Source organism: Sander vitreus, chromosome 24 (assembly GCF_031162955.1).
Source record: "Sander vitreus isolate 19-12246 chromosome 24, sanVit1, whole genome shotgun sequence".
NCBI classification, from domain to species: Eukaryota; Metazoa; Chordata; class Actinopteri; order Perciformes; family Percidae; genus Sander; species Sander vitreus.
The window spans coordinates 12,104,343-12,125,153 of NC_135878.1; the positions used below are offsets into that span (position 1 = coordinate 12,104,343).

General features: G+C 40.8%; 2 protein-coding genes across 2 annotated transcripts; both read left to right on the plus strand.

Moving 5' to 3' along the window:
• Positions 1 to 1,098: 1,098 nt before the first annotated feature.
• Positions 1,099 to 11,838, plus strand: ddx4 (DEAD (Asp-Glu-Ala-Asp) box polypeptide 4). The gene is made up of 22 exons (XM_078243481.1): positions 1,099 to 1,119; positions 1,243 to 1,291; positions 1,495 to 1,542; positions 1,619 to 1,669; positions 2,965 to 2,979; positions 3,068 to 3,121; positions 3,990 to 4,034; positions 4,144 to 4,170; positions 5,500 to 5,556; positions 6,328 to 6,363; positions 6,454 to 6,489; positions 6,581 to 6,625; positions 6,722 to 6,864; positions 8,530 to 8,682; positions 8,755 to 8,909; positions 9,657 to 9,786; positions 9,887 to 10,053; positions 10,143 to 10,288; positions 10,692 to 10,791; positions 10,868 to 11,138; positions 11,376 to 11,483; positions 11,764 to 11,838. Exons 1-22 carry the CDS (start codon positions 1,099 to 1,101, stop codon positions 11,836 to 11,838), a joined length of 1,932 nt encoding a protein of 643 aa, XP_078099607.1.
• A 1,814-nt stretch (positions 11,839 to 13,652) lies between these two features.
• On the plus strand, positions 13,653 to 20,755 carry ccdc14 (coiled-coil domain containing 14). Its single transcript, XM_078243301.1, has 11 exons — positions 13,653 to 13,844; positions 15,512 to 15,567; positions 15,903 to 15,978; positions 16,247 to 16,319; positions 16,726 to 16,806; positions 17,644 to 18,231; positions 18,779 to 18,911; positions 19,207 to 19,286; positions 19,390 to 19,533; positions 19,747 to 19,849; positions 20,064 to 20,755. The coding sequence occupies exons 1-11, from the start codon at positions 13,821 to 13,823 to the stop codon at positions 20,614 to 20,616; spliced, it is 1,911 nt and encodes a 636-aa protein (XP_078099427.1). The 5' UTR covers positions 13,653 to 13,820; the 3' UTR covers positions 20,617 to 20,755.
• Positions 20,756 to 20,811: the final 56 nt, after the last annotated feature.

The window sequence follows — 20,811 nt, forward strand, 5'->3', positions numbered from 1 at the left end:
TGATGTTAGCTGGTAAATTGGGTTACTTTGATAAGGTTAACGTTAGTCTTAAAGGGTTTTTGTGTAACTTCTCAAACTTAAGTACAACCCAGTGCATTTAATATTTGTCCTTAATGGTTCACCCACAATTTAGCTATGTCTGGTGTTTTAGCTAAAGTTAACATTAGCCTAACGGTTTCGTTGCGAAAAGCACGAGGTCGGTGGTTAAGGTTTCATATGACACTTGCTGTGCAGGGTTCAAAATTGTCTTTGAATATTAACATTTTACCAGCCAGTCACTTACATTTTACCAGCATTTGGCTGGTGGATTGTGCTAATTGTAAACCCTGGTGCTGTGACATAAGTTAATCTTTTCATAACGTTACTTTTGTGGGACGAAAGAAAAATGTTGCTTTAAAGGCAGGGTCGGTAATGTTGAAAAGCTTGCTAGATAAATTTTAAAAGTAGCATCTCCTCGGGGGCTCCCCCACACACAGACGTGCACCGCTGCTTTAGAGCAGAGAGGCGGAAGGACCGCAATAGGCCTCTTTCACGGCAGACATGTTGACATGTCATAGTAGGAAAAGCACAGGTGTAGTCAAAACCATTAATGATGGCTGCATTCAACATAGGAGAGGCCCTGGTAATGTGCATGCTGACTACATTCTCCAGTAGACTTGCAGTAACTCCTGCTGCAGGCTCATACATGCAGCGGGAAACGGAGGCATTTCATTGGTTCTATTCAAGCGGACCACCAGTGATTGGTGGGCGTTTTTACAGGATTATAGCAACTACAGATCAGACTCCATAAATTATTTATTGCTGTCGGGTGTAAAGACCATTTCAAACAATATATAGGTAGATATAAGTGTGTGTTGAAAATATTTACCAACCCTGCCTTTAACAAAGACACCTTTTTAAGCAGTTTCCAAATTAATGTTACATTAATCCATTGATATGATTTTTTTTTTTTTCCAAAACTGATTTGCTTTGCTGAGTCTCCAGTAGGATTCATGTAACAGTAACCAGGCTGTCTCACCATTATGTAACATTGTGCAATTGTACTACAGTTCTAGTATCTGAATGTTTAATTTATTTAATTTTTTTAGGTGAACAAAAATGGACGAGTGGAATGAAGGGGTAAGCTAGTTTCCTGTCAAAGCGGCAATGAAAATGAACTATTTGTCAATTATGTCCAGCTTTGTTGTTCTTGGCATGGAGCCAGACTGTGAACACCTGATATGAATTTACTCATCATTACAGGAAACTTCTACTAGTACTATTGCACTAACCAGCCACACCTCAAGTGAAGGTATGTCTACACCTCTGTACGCAAATTATTAAATTATTTTTTTGAATTGAAGCTTTAATAGTGCTTGTACATTCACTTTTAGCATGTAAAATGAACTGTTCTTGAGCATCTTCTGAATCACCTCTTGTAACTGCAAACAAAGGGTGCAAGCAATTACTATATCATTTAAGATGATGCATCATTGGACATGAACACCTTTCTAGGCACACAAGGAGACTCCTGGAACACTGGCGTTGGTGACTTTGGAAGGGGTAAGTGTAGAAAGGATGAACACTAACCACCTCTGCCCTAGAGGAAATTGTTGAATGTTTTTCTGTTTCTCTCCAGGTCGTGGTGGCAGAGGCAGACAAGGAGGATTTAAAAGCTCATTCTCCTCAGGTTCCAACCCATCTCATATTTATTTAAAAGTAGTGAAACTGTTGTTAGTTGAGTCACTGAATAGCATACTTTGACTTTTAAATAGCTTAAGTAACAATATGAACTAGGGCTGCACAATTAATCGAATTTTGATCACGATTTTGGCTTCCCACGATCAAATTTACGTTATCGAGCAATATTTAAAATGCTTCATTCCGCTCTGTATCAGTTATTTTTTTTTTTCAAAGCTCCGTAAACCACTCTCTGATCACGTACCTCCATGAGCCAATCAGAGTTGTTCCCTGCACCGCGCAGCTTATCTTAGATGTAGACAGTCACAGAGTAACGTGAGGAAAATTCCACAACAGATAGTCATAAGTCGTTACAAGGTTTACCAGTAAACGCAACATTTTGTCCCGTCTGTTTTTCAGACAACAGCAGTGATCAGTGAGTCTTTTAGCTCATAGCTTTAGCGGCCGACTGTTGTACGTCCCGCTGTTTTAATCCTCTACAATGAAATACAGTCACACTACGTTTACGTAACTGTTTAATCCAGTTACTACTGTAGCTAATGGTAGGCTAACGTTACCTGCTGTGTAACGTGTTATTAGTGTTGACTAGCGTGACATGCAGCGATGTTTCTGTTGCCTCTAACGTCTGTTTTGCAGCATCAGAGCGCAACGCAGACATTTAAGTGGCACCGTAATCCGCGTTGCTATTTCGTCCGGTAGATACCGTATCACCGAATGCCAATAGGGCAAACGTAAACGCCTGTATCTTTTCACAGCAAACGCGTATGTGTGGAAAGCGGTCGCACAACAACTTAAATGGCATACTCCTTCATAGTATCCTTCAGCAAAGGAGGAATGTAGCACAATACAGATGTGAAAGCAGTTATTAGCCTATGTGACAATAACATTTGTTTTGGTTAAAATCAACAAATCGTGATAATTAATCGTGATCAATATATTGATCAAACATAATCATATCATTTTGGCCATAATTGTGCAGCCCTAATATGAACTGCAAAACATCAGTTTTGCCTCACACTGATAATAAATGCAGTGTGCAAAACTACTCGGTATTTAATTCAGTTCAATTTTTATTTCAAATCATAACCGACGTTATCTCAGGACACATTACAGATAGAGTAGGTCTGCAGTCATTTAGAGATTGCGTGCCTACACTTCTGACTTTTTAAATCTACAGTTTTATGATTGTTGAATTTTCTGTTTTATTTGCTTTGTATGTTAATGATTGTATAAAGCACTTTGAATTGCCTTTTGAATTGTGCTAATAAATAATTTGTTTTGTAGGTGGTGATGGGAATGGTAAGCATCGCGCAGTATTATTTTAACTGGTGTCAGCAGTTACTCAGTCATTGGTGCTACTGATCCTCCAATTTGTTTTGTTTTTTAGATGGGGGTGACTGGAACAATACAGGAGGAGATAGAGGTGGTTTCAGAGGCAGAGGTGAGACATGAACTGTAATTAACCACAGACAGAAAATGTACCGTTCTACTTCAGATTTGATTATGTAAAAGTTGTAGTCCTGAGTGAAATGTAAATTTTTAAATACAGTGGAACAAAAATTATTTATTTATAATTTACTAATTGTCCTGGCTGTAGAGTGAGATGCATGATATAGCGGTTGCTGATATATTATTAGTCGATAAGTAAGATATTAAAATTACTATTTGTTCAGTAAGGAAATTTAAGACTTCCGCCATGTTAAAGTTCCAAATTGAGAGGCCGTAAACATGATTTATTTTAATTTTTTTCCAGTCAGGATCTCATTTGTCCAATTATTCAGATGCCACATGAATGCAGCTGAAATGCTCTATCTTGCCAACTTGAGCAAAAGTTTAGAAAAATTGATTCGGATCACCCATAAGATTTAGAGGTCTTTGTTGGTCCGTGCTACACCCTTTCAGTAATCCTCCTGACAGACCGACAAAACGAAGCCGAAAACATGACCAACATGGTATTAATTATAGCTGTTATTGGCCCGGAAATTCAAATACTCCTCTGAAAGCTTTTGTGAATAATAAACACTAGTCTCTGTATGTTTGAAATATGACTTTCTTGGAGAAAGTCAGCTTGCTGTTGCAAGTATGAAAACATTCATAGTAATTTAACAAATCACAAGAAGCATCCTGAATGAGACTGGTTCCTGAGACAATTGTCATCATGAAGTTGCCTGTTAAACCTTCTGAACAATATATAAAGAGAATATTGTATTAGCAGAACATGTTGGGGTCAGTTGGCAGATTTCTTTTCAATTGAATGCTTTGTACAGGATTTTTTAAATTGTGTCCTGATGGCATGTTTATTCAATCAGGGCGTGGCAGGGGATCTGGCAGGACGGATCGCAGTGAATTCAATGGTAATGTCTTTATATATTTGATTCTGAGAATGCTGGAATCGGGTCTATTCTGACAATGATTGACCTGAAGACATTTCAGCTGACTACATGAATTGCCTTGGTTTTACAGGAGATGGCGCTGGAGAGTGTGAAAATGGTTGGTGCTTTTTTTCTTTTATCGCCCTCACACATAACAGGTGTCGACCGTAGGGTTGGGTACCGAATTCTGTACTTTTTTTGGGTACCAACCGAATTACGTCAGTACTACCGAGGACTGATTCACGTTAAATCAAACGGTGAAAAATTTCGGTACCTGAGAGTGCGTAAGCTTATGTCCTCTCTGCATGTTGACAAAGAGCAGGGCTCCGACACGCAGAGGTGCGTACGGAGCAAAAGTATGTCGTTTTGGCAGTTTTAAGTTACAGTGAGTCACGGCAAGGCCGGGAAAGCGGTTGCAAGTGTGGTTACACTTTTCAGAACTCCACACAGACAGCATTCACTGCAATATAATAATAGCGAGCCAAAAGTGGTCACGGTGCAGTTAACGTTACACTTTCTCCAAGACAGGCAGGCACACCAGGGTTCTCTATGCCCTTTTGCCTGACTGACAGATGGAGATTGTAGGCCCAACGGTGTTCTCCTGTCCGGTGACTGACTGACAGGCTACAGGTTGTAGGGCAAGGCAACTTTATTTGTATAGCACATTTATAGTAACGAGGCAATTCAAAGTGCTTTACTTAAAACGGCAATTAAAAAAATAAAAAAACAGGATAAAATAGATTAAGATACAGATATAAGAATAAGTTGCAATGCAGTGTAAGAAATTAATTTGACTTAATAGGTTGTAGGGACGGGTTTGGGAGGGGAGAGGGAGGTGTTGTATTTTGTGTTTTGAAAAATGTTCTAGATTTAAAAAATGGTCCAATATGTTAAATAGGTTTGGAATTATGTTTTACAACAAATTAATTTGTTATTAAAGAGGGAAAGTACTAGACTAGAAATCTAGACGCACCCTAGCGGCAGCAAATGTAATTTGCAGCCAGGGTCAGTCTAGCAACTCTCCGTTGGCTTGCGAGCTGGAAAAAACAAATTCTGGTCAGGCCAATCACATCGTGTATAGAGTCGGTGGGCGGGCTTAACATGGCATGACTGGAAGACTTGGAATTAAGCACTGAAGTCATTCTTAAAGGAAGATGTGTTGTGTGGTTGGCTATTGAGTGCAGAGGGAATTTGAAAGACAGCTGTTTATCCCGCCCCTCGGATTGAGCCCTGCCAATGGTGAGTTCCCAGACCCAACATCTTGATGTGGGTCTGGCTTGTCAGGCTAGGAAAGTACCGTTAAAAAGGTACCACTGGAACCAAATTGTTCCGGTATCCAAACCTAGTTGACTGTTTAACCTGAAGTTTTTTTTTTTTTTTTACACAAAGTAATACTTTTTATCTAATGTATGTGAATATTTATTTCAATACTGTATGTTTTGAACAGGGTTTAGAGGAGGAAGCAGAGGAGGAAGAAGCAGCAGGGGAGGTGGTTTCAGACAAGGTATTTCTTTAGGGCAGGCATCTTTAGTCAATGCAGAGAAGCCTCCAAATTAGTCTTAATTTTTCAATAAGAGTCTTAACATGAATCTAACATATTATTAGCAAATGTAAATCCCCACTGATGATAGGCGTACTGACCTATAGGTATGTATCAAGGTTCTAGGCAGCCATACATGTTCATTTTATACAATATAGTAGGAGGTCCCTGCTCTCTTTAGTTAACGGGTTCTTGGCTTAAAGAATGTTGAAGACCCCTGCTTTAGGGTACCTGCGGGGGCTTAAAAGTATTGGTCTTAAATTTAATATTCAAAAAACAAAGCCTTAAAAGTTTTAAATTTCATTCACAAAGAATTACATTTCGTTTACAAAGGTCTTGTCTTTTGTTCAGGCACCTCGATAAATATTTTTTATTTTATAGTATAAACAACCTCACAAAGCCATTGTGAATTAATTATTGTGTTGTATTATATACAATATTATATTGTACTTGTTAATTTACTTGGTAAACAATTCTTTCCTTGACCTAAAATCCACACTTTTATTTTAATTATATGGCTATGAAGTTGGCATTCAGTTTTATCCTAGGTGGTCCTTTTATTTAACTTAGGAATCCTGTATCTTGATTTAGTCATGTTGTAGGGAAGCAGGCCAGATTTCTTCTTAAAGATGGTTTTCTAAAAACCAGAAGTTTTGCTAATCAAGTCTTAATTTGAATGTAATGAGCAGATCAGTTATGGTAATATATGTAATATATAAATATAATATGTTAAAGGTAATGACCAGGGTGCCAAAGGAGGCTTTGGTGGAGGTGAGTAAGCATCACTTAATCTTTTGGAAGAGCATTTATTTCATGTTGGTTAATATTGGCCAATGTTGAGTGTGTCTTGTATCATTGCAGGCTACCGTGGGAAAGATGAGGAGATCTTCTCTCATGGTTGTAATAGTGTTTTGATGATTAACTGATTTTAGCTATTCAGTTGGAATTGTAACATTTTACTGATGTGACTGACATCTATCTGACACAGGGCGTGATAATGATCCAGAAAGGAAGGATACAGACGATGGTGACAGTAAGTTAACAAACTAATCAGTGTAAATATATTGAACAGTATCGTTAAGCCTGTTCTACTCCTCCACCACATAACATTTTTCCTTTTGACCTGCAGGGCCGAAGGTCACGTATGTTCCCCCAACCCTCCCTGACGATGAGGACTCAATTTTTTCCCACTATGAGTCAGGCATTAACTTTGACAAGTATGATGACATCATGGTAGATGTTAGTGGAACCAACCCACCGCAGGCTATCATGGTAAGAAGTACTGAAATATTTCATAAATTCGTTGATAAATATTTAAAGTATTTATAGTAGCTGGTTCGTAAGACATTAAAAGCAATTGGGTACTTTGGAAAGTGGTGGATGGGCATTTAATGTTACAGACTTGCTGATTAATCAACCAATTGAACAATCTTGGACAAAATTATAATTTGCAGTCATAGTGGTGAGTTATGTGTGTCTACACATGCAGCATGGATTTGAATAGGTAAAAAAATAAAGCGCTATACTGCAATAAGACTTGTCAAACTAAACATACTTGGAGGGACTCAGGTGCACTATCATGCACGTGTGGATGGACAGGTTACAAAACAGAATGGAGAAGCTCAGATTACAACACACAAAGGGAGGGTTGTGGTCCCATATGAACAGATTATACTGACACAGCTGAAAAGGTTAACCGTATCGTTACAAGTGACTACAGCATGTATGTCCTTTTTTTAGCTTTTTTAGTTTGCTTTATATGCAATGGTTTGTCAAAAGCATCACGTCTTCAAATTACATTCCAGTTGTACTGTTTTTCTCAGAGATATGACGCATAGCTAATGAACAATTCAATTCCAGATACATAACACATTTTGCAGTGGGCATCTCAGAACACATTTTCACTCTACCCACTACTTAGGGCTGCACGATTAATCTAATCACGATCACATTGTCGTTCTGTGCGATTACATAACTGCAAGAATTGTGCGGTTTAAGTAAACAAAAAGGTGTGCTGTGCGTGATACTATTCTGTGTGCACTGCATTCTCCACGTTGTAACACCCTTCACTTAACCGACAGTATTAGCAGATGAAGCCACCTTGTCTTAAGAAGTTTGGCGTTTTTATTTTTGCTGTTGACTCACTTTATATCGTCTTTGCTATCTCTTTTTCCTCGCACAGTCGCTCAGACACCGCCCACCGGTCCCTCTCCTCGCTTGCTTCACTACTCAAACACTGATGCCACTTATTAACGCAGCTGCTGTTTTCGCTCTCACTAATGCCTGATTTATGGTTCTGCGTTGAATCTGCTCTCTGACTTACCCTACCCCATGGATTTATTAAGCACTACCCTTGTAACCACGTCAACAAAAGAAATGACCAACCAGACAGTAGCACCTGTGTTGTGTATGGTTACATGAGTATCAGAAGTGTAAACGGTTTCACAGCATCTAGACTTTAAGAGGTTGTACAAATTATATTCTGTAACTCAATCAATAGTTATATTACACCCATCTTAAATATCTTAGTTATAAGGGCATACAAAATTATTTTAACAATTTATTTTTGTTATTCTATTTATTTTATTTGTACTGTTGAGCAAAGGAAAAAAGAGCAGATGACCCTTCGCTTGAGTTCGAAGTTTGAGTTGAAGTTCGGTGAAGCAGACAGCTCTGCAATAATACAGCAGCAGATGTGTGCCGCTGCTAAATGTATATAGTGGAAACGCTGATATTGTAACTTGCCTGACAAGCTTCCAGCTCACTGGGATGTCTACCAATAAAATCAGTAGACCTTCGCATTAATAGCTTTTACTAGGGTGTACCTTAAAACAACCATATGGTAACAAATGAACTGTCCCTTAAAGCTGGTGTGTTTCATCTGTTTAAGTGGTGGATGGACTGCTCAGTCAACAATTCAAACCTTTTTTCCTTTAGACTTTTGATGAGGCAGCATTGTGCGAGTCCCTGAGAAAAAATGTCAACAAGTCTGGTTATGTGAAGCCAACCCCAGTGCAGAAGCACGGCATCCCAATCATCTCTGCTGGCAGAGATCTCATGGCCTGTGCCCAGACTGGATCTGGTAAAACGGTGAGATAAGAGAGCAAACACTGGCCTGTTACTTTGCATGTGGATTGAGTATAACCATTTTTCCTCCACCAGGCTGCATTCCTGCTCCCTATTCTGCAGCAGCTGATGGCAGATGGTGTAGCAGCCAGCAGCTTTAGTGAGCTGCAGGAGCCTGAAGCCATCATCGTGGCCCCAACCAGGGAGCTCATCAACCAGATATATCTGGAGGCCAGGAAGTTTTCTTATGGGTATGTTTAGACTGTGGCTTTAAGATTATTATTATTTTTTTTTAAACCAAACCCCTTAATCACCCAGCAAGATGTTTAAAACACCCCCAGGGCTTAAAGTTCTGCGCCATTGTGCCAGAATTCCGGCTCAGGCCATTTGAAGAAAATAAATAAAGCGCTTCGTATAATATCGTATGCTCATTTGCATATTGGTGATGTCATCGCGCAATTATTTGTATAAAGACTAGTGGTTGTCATTTGCTGCAAGGAAGAGATCACTAAAGCAAAACTTGAAGCGGCTTGTCAATAAAATGAGAATAGCTTGTCCCCCTCAAAGGTCAGCCCACTGAGTCTGTGCTGAAGTTGACGCTAGCTCTGTGGCTGACCCCCTCCACTTTAACCAGCAGGTAGTAAGTAAGATACGGGGGTCTTGGGAAGTTGTAAATTTTATTTTTAAAATATATTTAAAAAAGCAATTATAGTAACGCAAAAGAAGAGCATAAAGATAGAGCTGAACCTATATGGAGTATCGATAAGAGTATTGATGAAGTCCTAACGATACCCAACATGTTCATTTTTAATTGATTTCTTAATTTTGTGACGACCCCCCCCCCCCCAATTCCTCCATTCTTTCTCCTAACCACCAAAAATATTTCCGCCATAAACTTTTTCCTTGCTTTCAGCCCTGTACATCCCACAGATTAAAGATGCAATGTATAACTTTATGCACATTCTCCTGGCTTCTAATCTGAGTCATGACTGTTGTAGGACATGTGTGCGTCCAGTAGTGGTTTACGGTGGAGTCAGCACTGGACACCAAATAAGAGACATCTTAAGGGGGTGCAATGTGCTGTGTGGAACACCAGGGAGACTGTTGGATATGATTGGAAGAGGAAAGGTAAACTAATTTAGAAATGTTCAATCATTTGATAATATCAAAGTTAAATAGTCTTTATTTGAAGGCTTATACTGTAACTGAATGGTGTGAATGGCTCCAGGTTGGGTTGAGTAAGCTGCGGTACTTGGTGCTCGATGAGGCTGACCGGATGTTGGATATGGGTTTTGAGCCTGACATGCGCCGCTTGGTGGGCTTCCCTGAAATGCCATCCAAAGGGAACCGCCAGACTCTGATGTTCAGTGCCACCTACCCGGAAGACATCCAGAGGTCTATTTCTTGTTAAATCACTTCTTTTTCTTTTTTTTCTACAGTACAAATGAGCTTAGCATATATGAATATGAAACTGTTTTTTGCAGAATGGCAGCAGACTTTCTCAAGACAGACTATTTGTTCTTGGCTGTGGGTGTGGTCGGCGGAGCCTGCAGTGATGTGGAGCAGACATTTATCCAAGTCACCAAGTTCTCCAAGAGGGAGCAGCTCCTTGATTTTCTCAAGACCACTGGTATAGTTTTCCGTAGCTATTTTATCAGCCTCTTGATTTCCAAACTTCAGAAAACATCAAAATAAAAGCAAGGACAGGAATCAATTTTTTTAAAGATTATTTGTGCAAATAATTAGAATTCTATTAGCTAAGACTAGACACTAAAAAATGTTTTCATGTATTCAGATAAGTTTGGAAACTCAAAGGGTTATTTGTACAGAATTATGCATGTACAATGTATGCCTATAAGTTACATAATGCTACATTGCAATATATAACTTTTAAACATGAAGCACTCTGCAGCTCTTGCAGACTGACTAATACATTACAGCTCAAAATATAACCACATTGTATTCCATGATGGAACAGGAGCTTGTGTTGATTGTCTTGCAGTCTTAATTTTGACAACTGGTGTTTGTTGCAGGAACGGAGCGCACCATGGTGTTTGTGGAGACCAAGAGACAAGCTGATTTCATTGCCACTTACCTGTGCCAGGAGAAGGTTTTGACTACCAGCATTCATGGGTAAGTGTTGTGTCCAGGAATCTATATTTTTACTTTGGTATTAATGCAGATAGTAATGAGTGGTGTTGTCTGGCAGTGATCGTGAGCAGCGGGAGCGAGAGCAGGCTCTGGCAGACTTCCGCTCTGGCAAATGTCCAGTCCTGGTGGCAACCTCGGTAGCCGCCCGCGGTCTGGATATTCAAGATGTACAGCATGTGGTGAACTTTGATCTCCCTAATAACATTGATGATTATGTCCACCGTATTGGGAGAACTGGCCGTTGTGGTAACATTGGGAAGGCGGTGTCTTTCTATGACCCTGAAGCTGATGGCCAATTGGCCCGCTCCCTCGTCACAATCCTGTCCAAGGTAAGAGAGCCGTCCGCTCCAGGAAAAACATCTGGAAGGCACGAACTTTTTTGACATTTATATTAAGGCTTTTATATCACTAATGAGCAGTAATACTCTTCCTGCACGAGTTCTTCTCCCTGGGAAAACACTATTGTTAGGTAATTTACGTTAAAGGAATTATGCATCATTAGGAAGGACTTAAATCACAGTCAGTGTTGGCCTTTAATGTTTCCATATGTTGACTGGGATTGACAGGCCCAGCAGGAAGTACCCTCATGGTTGGAGGAGTCTGCGTTTAGAGGCCCTGGGGCCACAGGCTTCAACCCCTCCAGGAAGGGCTTTGCCTCAACAGACTCTAGGAAGGTAACTGGGTTGACTATTCTGTCTTATAGTTGCTTGTTTTTTTTTTCCCCCCTCTGGACTATTTGTGATCTCAGTGTAGCCGTCTGTCCTCTCACTGTTTTAAAAGTAAAAGTGCTCATTATGCAGTGTAATGTAGCTTATTTTATTGGATTATATTATAATCCAATTATGTTATTTTAATTGAAGTTGAATTTCATTTGAAATGGTATTAAAAAGCCTTGAATTTGAAGTTGGAGGATCCTGGGGTACCCGGTCTCACTGTCATTGTATGTGTCCTCAGGGAGGATCTTTCCAAGACAACGATACGAGGAGCCAGCCCGCTGCTCAGACTGCAGATGATGAAGAATGGGAATAGAGGGAATATTAGAGCAACACACAGTATTGACCGGAGTTATTTTTCTTTATAGTTGTAAGTATTTTAGTTTGAAGGAAAAAAGTTTCTCAGGCCAATCAAAGTTTAAAAAAGTCAAGCGAGATGAGTGTGGAAACTAGGTGTTTTGTATGATGTGACAACTCTTATCAGTGTTCATTGACTGGCATATTGTGGAAACTTAAATTGTTTTTCTTCTAAATCATCACTTGCATTTAACCAATAGTCAAAACTTGAGGATGTCATATTCCAACTGTGTTTTGTTACTAGGATAACAATAAATAAATAATTGTTCAAACCAAAGCTTACACTTTATTTCGAATGTTGACTGTAAGGCAGTCCAGTACTTGGTTAATGTATTAACAAAAGCATTTAACCCATTAAGTGAGTCATCCCTGAAAAAAACTGATTTTGAATGTTATGAATTGAGAAGTGTCTCAATAGCGGGCATGTAAATGGTTGAATGATAATGGTTAAATTGTCTGATTGTGTTGGTGTTGCAAGTAATGGGGCTGCTGAAGTTTGATCTCCCAGGAGAGTTTGTTCAAATCACTGCCATGTTAATCAGAATAATGGAGTTCTTCTATGGTCCTTAAACTTCATTTAAAAAAAAAAAAAAAAAAAAAGTTGTCCACAGGAATCGACAGCTATGACTTACTATTGGTGTGGCAACATAACCCTGCAATGATGTCCAGGTAAAATACTTGACTGCAAATGGTGCAAGCAGTGATTCTAATTAAGCATTGAATGAGTATTCCATTAAATAAAAAGCGATGTTGTAATCCAGGGGAATAGCTCATCTAAGTATAAAGGCTTAAAGGCAGCCCATAATTAAAAAAATATTTCAAGGTGTTACCTAATTACAGTGAAGAACAGTTGACTGTAATACTTAAAATACATCACGCACATATACTGAGACACAATCGACGCAGAGGTCTAGGGTTCGAATCCGACCTGTGACTATTTCCTGCATGTCTTCCCCTTCTCTCTCTCCCCTTTCTCACCTAGCTGACCTGTCAAATAAAGGCGGAAAAGTCCAAAAAAAATTAAATATAAATACACTGACAATTGCCTAATGTTAAAGATCCTAAATGGCAAGACTCCTCCACTATTATATTTATTAATGTATTTCCTTGTGCTGCTCTGCAAAGGAGTATTTTCCTTTCTACTTCTATTCCACTACATTTCAAAGGCGAAGAGTGCACTTTTTACTCATACATTCGGCTGACCGCTTTTTAAAATACCCTTCCATGTTAAATCATGTATCTCCAAATTTGGTGATTTTGACCGTTCCTTTGAGTTGAGACAACTGTACTTCTTAAGCTAAATAAACGATTTAAAACCATATTATACAGTCTGTTTAAAACCCGCCTTGGATCAGATGGAAACAGGGCTGTTTTCTGATCTCACAATAAAGTTGTGGAGTATTTTTACAGTGTGGTATGAGTACTTGAGTACAGTCTATAGTACTACTTAATGAATTTAAGGTGTTTTGTTTTTCGCGCCTCTGAGGTGGCTGGCGTCGTCTCCATAGAAACGGTTGTGGACAAGTTAAGCTAACGGACAAAATGTAGTTGATCAAGTTGAACTAGTTCTAATCAATGGTCATAACATAACTTCTAGATTGGTTCATTATCCAAACAGCCCGTGTTTCTGTGATTAGTCCATGTAACATACTGTACACAGTATGCTAGGCTTAACTCAGCCTGCAGCTCCGCCCACTTTGAGTGTGTGGCTTTCCGTGTCATTTTGATTGGTCAGCTACATGTTTTCCGTTTTAAACTTGTGCTTTAACCGGAAGCTGTAGAAATAATTAAAAAAAAGCCGACAACACGCTTTAAACCTATCAGCTCAGCTATCGTCAGTATAGCTAGAATAGTCAAAACAGTCGCCATTGTGATTGACCCCACAGAAATCAAATTTTGCAAGGTGGTAGCGTTAGTTGACTGAAGCTGCTGTATTTCGCCATGAAAGGAACTGCTAAAAGCAAGGTAACGTTAACCGACTACAGTACATTTGACTTAATACACAACTGACGCATAACTAGCTGTTTATTGTCATTGGAGTAACGTTAGCGTCACAAAGACGGCAGCAGAGATTGGATCTGTAAGAGTAGCTTCACAAAGACACAGGAGAGATCTAATACGGTTTTAAGTGTGTCCACGTTAAGTGTGTTACTCTGCTGTATGCGTGGATACATGACACATTCGTAGGTCAACAGTATAACCAGTGGGTTAATCTAACGTTACTCCATGACACTGCTTTGAAGTTGAAGCTAGTCAGGAGTTTTTTTGTGATTGTTGCGGGCAAAACTCCTTGATTATGCGGCACGTTTTCTTAAAAAAATGCGATGGAATATGCGGGATATTTATGCAATTTTATGCGATGAAAGTGCGGGAACTTGCAAAAACTGCGGTTTCATCATGGCTTCATCGCGAGGTTTGCAGCTTTTCGACGATGTTCACGTCGCGTAATGACGGCACTTCATAACGTTCCCATGGCAACAGGGGAAAATAGCTGCCCTTGTGTGAAGTAAACGCAACATTTTTCAACTTTTTGCTAAGATATAATAATTATTTAGATATATGTGACTTTTTGCAACGAAAATGCGGTTGTAGTGAACATTTTTAGATGTATTGTTTGTTGTTTATCAATTGTTAGAAGAAAACAATCTATGGTGTTGCATAGTAAATTGCAGGGCTGTAGTTGTGTCGCGTAATATAAGCGTTAACAATGCAAAATGCATACTTTAAAAAAAGTATATCTGACAGACTTGCATTCAAAATGACTAAATGAAGGTTATAATTATATAATTAAAAATTAAATAAAATTAAAATACGTCTTTATTGTCCCCAGGGGGGAATTCAGGTGCAGCATTAAAAACAGAAAACATGGCAGAAACGTGCTGTAGGCTACACACATAGACTGTATAGCGTCTATGGCTACACACTATCATCAACAACAAGCAACAAGAAACATACTGCACATAGGGCAACAACAAAGACACTAAAAAAGAATGAATAGCAAACGTTAAGTTTGCAAAGTGCAATGAAAAAAAAAAAAAGTGCAAGTAGTATAAAGTCCAAAGTGCAACCTAGCATAACATCATGCATGTTATAAACATCAAATATGTTCCAATAATATAATGACTTGGCTCCTTGGTAGTGCTTACACCTTACTGGTGTAAATGTGAGCTCAGATTTGGGATGTAGGGTTGAGTAAAAGCTGGACCAGCTGGGACTCCCACACAGCCTGGTATGGAATCAAATAAGGATGTCTGTAAAATGTTTTTACCCAGAAAATATAATACGTCCATTGAGCATTTCTAGAAAAAAAACGACAATATATCCATACCAGTAGTATAATATGCAGTGTAGACACTGCACAAGTAGTTTATGATTTTATTTTACAGACATTTGGGGATGTAAGGAACTTCATTCCAGGCTGCAAGCCAGGGTAATGAATACAACATGTATTTTTCTAAACTAGAAGTGTATTTATGCCACAGCTCCAGTGGTTCTTTCTGCCCAGTATTGATTGGCAGGTAGCTCTCACAGTGACAGGCACGTGGACAGAACTGTCTCACACACAGGTTTTTTTAAGAATGTCAGGATGCTTCAGTGCTACAACTGTTGGGAAATTGGTTTGTGACCGGCAGGTGGTGACGTCAGGGAGGCTGACGGGTGGAGTCAAAGGGCAGCTGGCCAGGAGACGGTGAGTACACTGGCCTTCATTAGGGAGCAAAGCTCGCTGCTCGAGCCCTATTGTTTTTTTGTCTTCCATCTTCTTTCTTTTTCTGTGTTTCAAAAGTGTTTGTGCTGCAAAAACCGTAAAACTTCTAATAAACGCCAACATCGCTTGGTGGGTTGCACGTTGTCAATGAAATATGAAACAACCATCCAAATGCTTGCAATGTGCTAGGACCCCGATCATCGCAGCTCATGGCTATAGTTCAGTTTTTTTTTTTATACTTGCATACTTCTCACTGTTACGTTCCTGTTAGCACTCCCCCCATTCTTATGATGTCCTGTGCTTCTCTGTGTTGTTAGAGTGTCTCCAAAACCAGGACCAGCAGCCTGCCCTGAACCAGCCTACTCTCTGTACTCCACAGACTCTGAAGACCAGGTAGTGCAGTGAACAGATTTACAGTCAGCACAAAACGCAAGAGGACATTTTGAGCAGGATAAGGATATTTTAAATCTTCAACTATATTTTTCATCTTCAGTAGCTGGCCCCTGTCCGACTAAAGCTGAACAAATGTAATATAGGCTATGAAGGCTATGACTTATTGACATCTATTCCCCCTCTGACTTAGGATCCTGACTACACGTGGACGTCCTTAAAGTGGAGGTGGAATGTGTTCGTGATACTCACAGCTGTTCTGTCCCCTCAGGTTACGTCTCTCCATAAGGGTCTAGACCGGTGTGCTGCCTTGCTCAGTGGCATCCTTCAGGCTGAGAAGACAGGTCAGTTGGGTTTCCTAACTAAATGGTCGTGAACAGAGCAGCCACTAGTTTGTTGTAAGTGATGCTGAAACAGTCATTTGATCGATTTGTTTAGTCGATTTAAGAGAAAAGAACAATTTCATAATCCGTTTTAATCTAACAAAAAATGCCAACTTCTCCACTCTGAAGATTTTCTACTTCTCTCTGCTTCATATCTGTTTTCTATCATTTATATCTTTGGGTGTTTAGCATGTTGGTTGGACAAACAGACTCGCATTGAATTAATACTCAAATACATGAATTAACCAGTAGGGCACTCTGAGAGTACAAAAAATATCAATATATTGTAAACACAAGTACATTGAGCAGTGTCAGGTGTTACAAAACTCTTAAAAGCACGTGTGTGTGTGCGTGTGCGCCTTGCCAGGCCTTCCCAAAGCAGTGAAGGGTGGAGCAGCTAAATCAAGACCATCTACCTCACGAATAAAGAAAACCATCAAGAGTACAGGTAAGTGAGTGTATGTGTTTAGTTATTTGACGTTGTGACATATGTCAAAGATGACACAATAAAGCCCAAGATGTATTTCCATTGTTGCCCTTGATTGACTAGCGACGGCAACTCAAGCACCTAATGTTGTAATTAACGGGGCCGTTTGTAGACATTTTGGTGTCCGACTCGCACTCAACTTTGGTTCATAACATCAACAACCTCTCAGTTAGTACCTTTTTTACACTAGTCCCTGTCCCTGTTCTGGCCACTACATGACTAGTTTAGGTCGCAACCGCACTCTTAGCCAATATTCCTTATCCCAGTTATGAGTTTAGTCCTGTTTGTACGGAACATGGGTCATACGTCATCCTTACAAGTACTATTGCAGCGTCACAAAATTAGCAACAGGTCAACCAGCAGAGTGTCCCCCACATTTCTTTTTACAATGTAATGCAGCATTGGACATCAGTGTGACATACTTGAAAGTAGATTGGGTGCCTGAAATGAATTACAAAAAAAAATGTCTTCTCTTTCTTTGGCGCCTTTCTAGATGGTAGTGCTATAAGCAATTCCCTAGCTCACCTAGCTCACCTGATTCCCTAAAGTGGGATATATAAAAAAAAAACCATATTAATTTGGTATGTGTACTCAGCTCCCAGTCATTGTTCATATGAGAATGTGAGAACGATTCAGTCAAGAATGAAGACAACCGACTTTTGCAGGCAGCGGTTGTGGGACGAGGCGGGTGGGTGCAGCTGGAATATCAGTGGCGATGTCTCAGAAACCAGGCTGGCACAGTCCTCTGTTACACACCTGCCTAATGCTGCTACACATTCCCTTCATCTCCACCTCTAGACCAGAAGAGCTGTCAGTCAGGCAGCACAACTCCAAGAACATCTCATCAGTCTGCTGTCCCAGCTGCACACTCACAAGTGAAGCTCCATCCACCTCAGAAACACCCTCCCACCCTGCTGCAGTCTCGCGTCCCTTCTTCACCCAGCCCAAAACTGCAGCATCTCCCTGCCACCAACCCTCCACCCGAGCCCCAGACCTCCATCTCTTCACCCCAGCCCTCAGTCCATCCACCTCAGCCCAACCCTCACTCAGGCCAGCTGCCTCTCCCTCAGAACGACTGCCAGGCTGCTTCTGAAGCTCCACGCACACGTTGTAAGGCCGAGTGCGACAGAGAAGAGGAGATTGTTCCTGTGAGAGACCTCAGTGCCCAAAGCACTGCCGCAGACCCGCACGCAGCTGTCCGACACACACACTCGCACATAAACGCCTGTGCCTTGAAGATGTCAAACATGCAGCTAGAGCTTGGAAAAGTTGATAAAGTCCCTCAGGACGCACACAGTGGGGAGGACTGCAGTGCAGAGAAAGAAGTGAAATTGAAGACCGTACAGTATCTGCTTGCCGAACTCAAGGCTCTGATCTCTGGACAAGGTAACACGGCTGTCTGTCAGCACAGAATCTACCGACACAATAATATATCGACCTATCTACTGCGATGTCTGAAATGTCCACTTCAGAGCTCAGTTCTTGCCACGAAGATGATCTATTCAGAGATATTCAAACCTGTATTCCATACAAATATATTATTTATCTGAATGGGTCTAACTGGAACGTGCCTCAGCCATTTATGTACAGTGAGCTTCACTATACAGGTAAATGTATACGTAAAAGCAGAATATTACGTGATCACATTTCACTATTAGTGAAGTTTGCACCTGGAGTGAACGTCTGTAAACAAAGTGCTTGAGGGCCTTGAAAACCTTTCTCAGTAGCAAACGTGGGAATGCATCTCCGAAGAGCTTATTTCGATGTCAAAACCTTGTTTTACTCGACTTTAGCTGTCCTTTCTCAACAGAAGCTCTCACCGTTTTCAGCATCTTTCCTGCCCTGTATGATACAGTTTACAGTGTTGCATTCCCCCTCTTGCTGTGACATGGAGACCATAAAAAACATAGTGTGTGTGTGTGTCTCTGTCTAGGCAGTGTAGCAGAGAGGCTGCTCAGTCATCTGGAGCACACGGTGTCTTCACCACTGATGATTGCTGATGGCTCAAACATCCCGACTGCACCGGACCTCTCACCGCTACACAGCCAGAACGCTAAGCTCCGCAGGTACCTCATCTTTCACTTCAAGCTCCAGCTGGTGGTAACCGATGTCTGTGTGTACCCACCTCAGTGATCGCATTGTATGTCAAGACAGTTTCATTCATTATATAGCCCAATATCACAAATCACAACTTGTGTTGCTTAACGGATTGAACCAGAGCCACATGGTCTCCTCTCCATATCTCCAGATATGGAAGAGAACAGACCACACAAACACACAAGAGGCAAAACTCTTAAAAGCACACAATTGTGTGTGTGTGTGTGTGTGTGTGTGTGTGTGTGTGTGTGTGTGTGTGTCCAGACGTGTGAGGATTCTTAACCAGCAGTTAAAGGAGAAAGCTGAGAGGCAACAGAATATGGATACACTCTGTAACTCAGAAGGTAAAGCCTGTGTGTGTGTCTTTGTTGTTCTCTGTGTTCAAGTTTACTTTTAGGACTAAAGGGATGTATTTGTAGTTTCTGAATCCTGTGTGTCTCTCCACAGTGTTGACTTTGCAGGAGGATCTCGCGACCGCTCAGTCCCGACTGCAAGACCTCCAGGATGACCTCGCAGAACTACGGAAAGCCCTTCAGGACTCACAGAGACAGCTGACAGACAGAGAAGCAGATAATACAGTCCTCAAAACAGGTTCAGACGTCCCGAGATCCACTATGTGATCATGCCACATGCAGTCTCACTGAGACCACTACTTGCTGATGCTCTAACTTCTCCTCACATTGCTCTAACCACGTGTGATCGCTTTGAGCTGATCAATAAACGCAAATTATATAGAAGAGCAATGATGAGGACATTGGTGGGGTTATTTATGTAATGCAAATGTGTGTGTGTGTGTGTGTGTAGACTTAGAGGCCACTAGAAGCAGGTTGCTGGACAGTGAGCGAGAGAAGAGGGAGTTGGAGTCACTTGCCCAGCAAAGACTGGAAGAGATAGGAAACCTTAAAAGGTAGGTGTGTGTGTGTTACTGTGTAAATGTTTGTGTGGATGGTGGGTTTGTTCTCTCTGGGTCTCTTCCATAATGAGAGTGCAAAAATTTTAGTGTTGAAAGCTCCTTGACCACAAGAATGCCTTTTTTTTAATAGAGAAAATGTGAGCGTAGCACATGATTGTGAGAAAGTCACCATGAACCCCCAATTTCTCCTCTCCTCTGTCTGTTTCAGGATTCTTCAGTATCAGGATTGGTTAAATTGTCCATCATCTGTTGACAGCTCAGTTTTAGACACTGTGCCAACAAAACAACATTTTAACCAATACCAGCACAGACAGGATCCAGCAGAGCCCCCCACCGACCGCATCATCCAGTTCCTGATGTCTCTGGGCCAGCCGGAGCCAACGCACGCTGAGCACGTGCGCGCGGCCGCAGAGAGAGAAGGAAACTCCGCACTAGAGCAGAAGAAACTGAGCTCAGTCCAGCCGAGAGACGCATTATCGCACCCCGACGTCAGATCTCAGCGCGGTGACAAACCCAAAGACTCAGCCCATCACCAAAACTCTCATGTCGACCGATCGCATCGTTCAGACGAAGGCCAGTCACACGGGTTGAACTCCACGCTGTCCCAGTGCGACGTGGAATCCGCGTGGTCCGATCGGAGCACGAGGTCACGGTCGACCTTTGACACAAGAGACGAGACGGCGTTCAGAGATGGCCTGGCAGCTCTGGACGCCAGCTTAGCCAGTCTGCAGAAGACTATTCAACTGGATCTGGGGAAGTGATTCACACTCACAATCTTACAGCTTTTTATATTGTATATATATTGTAATTCATACCCTCTTTTGTATTCTGCATTTTGCCATTTTTTTTAGTGATATTTTTTTATTATATTTCAGATAGGAAATAAAGCATTTTCAATTATTTTTTTCTTGGTTGTAATGACTTTACTCGAGTTTAGTAGCAGCACACATCACAAA

Coding starts and splice junctions, on each gene's coding strand:
- ccdc14 (XM_078243301.1), top strand. CDS start 13,821: ATGAAAGGAACTGCTAAAAGCAAG. Junction 13,845..15,511: donor AAGGAACTGCTAAAAGCAAG/GTAACGTTAACC, acceptor TGTGACCGGCAG/GTGGTGACGTCAGGGAGGCT. Junction 15,568..15,902: donor GGGCAGCTGGCCAGGAGACG/GTGAGTACACTG, acceptor CTGTGTTGTTAG/AGTGTCTCCAAAACCAGGAC.
- ddx4 (XM_078243481.1), top strand. CDS start 1,099: ATGGACGAGTGGAATGAAGGG. Junction 3,122..3,989: donor AGGTGGTTTCAGAGGCAGAG/GTGAGACATGAA, acceptor TTATTCAATCAG/GGCGTGGCAGGGGATCTGGC. Junction 8,910..9,656: donor GCCAGGAAGTTTTCTTATGG/GTATGTTTAGAC, acceptor TGACTGTTGTAG/GACATGTGTGCGTCCAGTAG.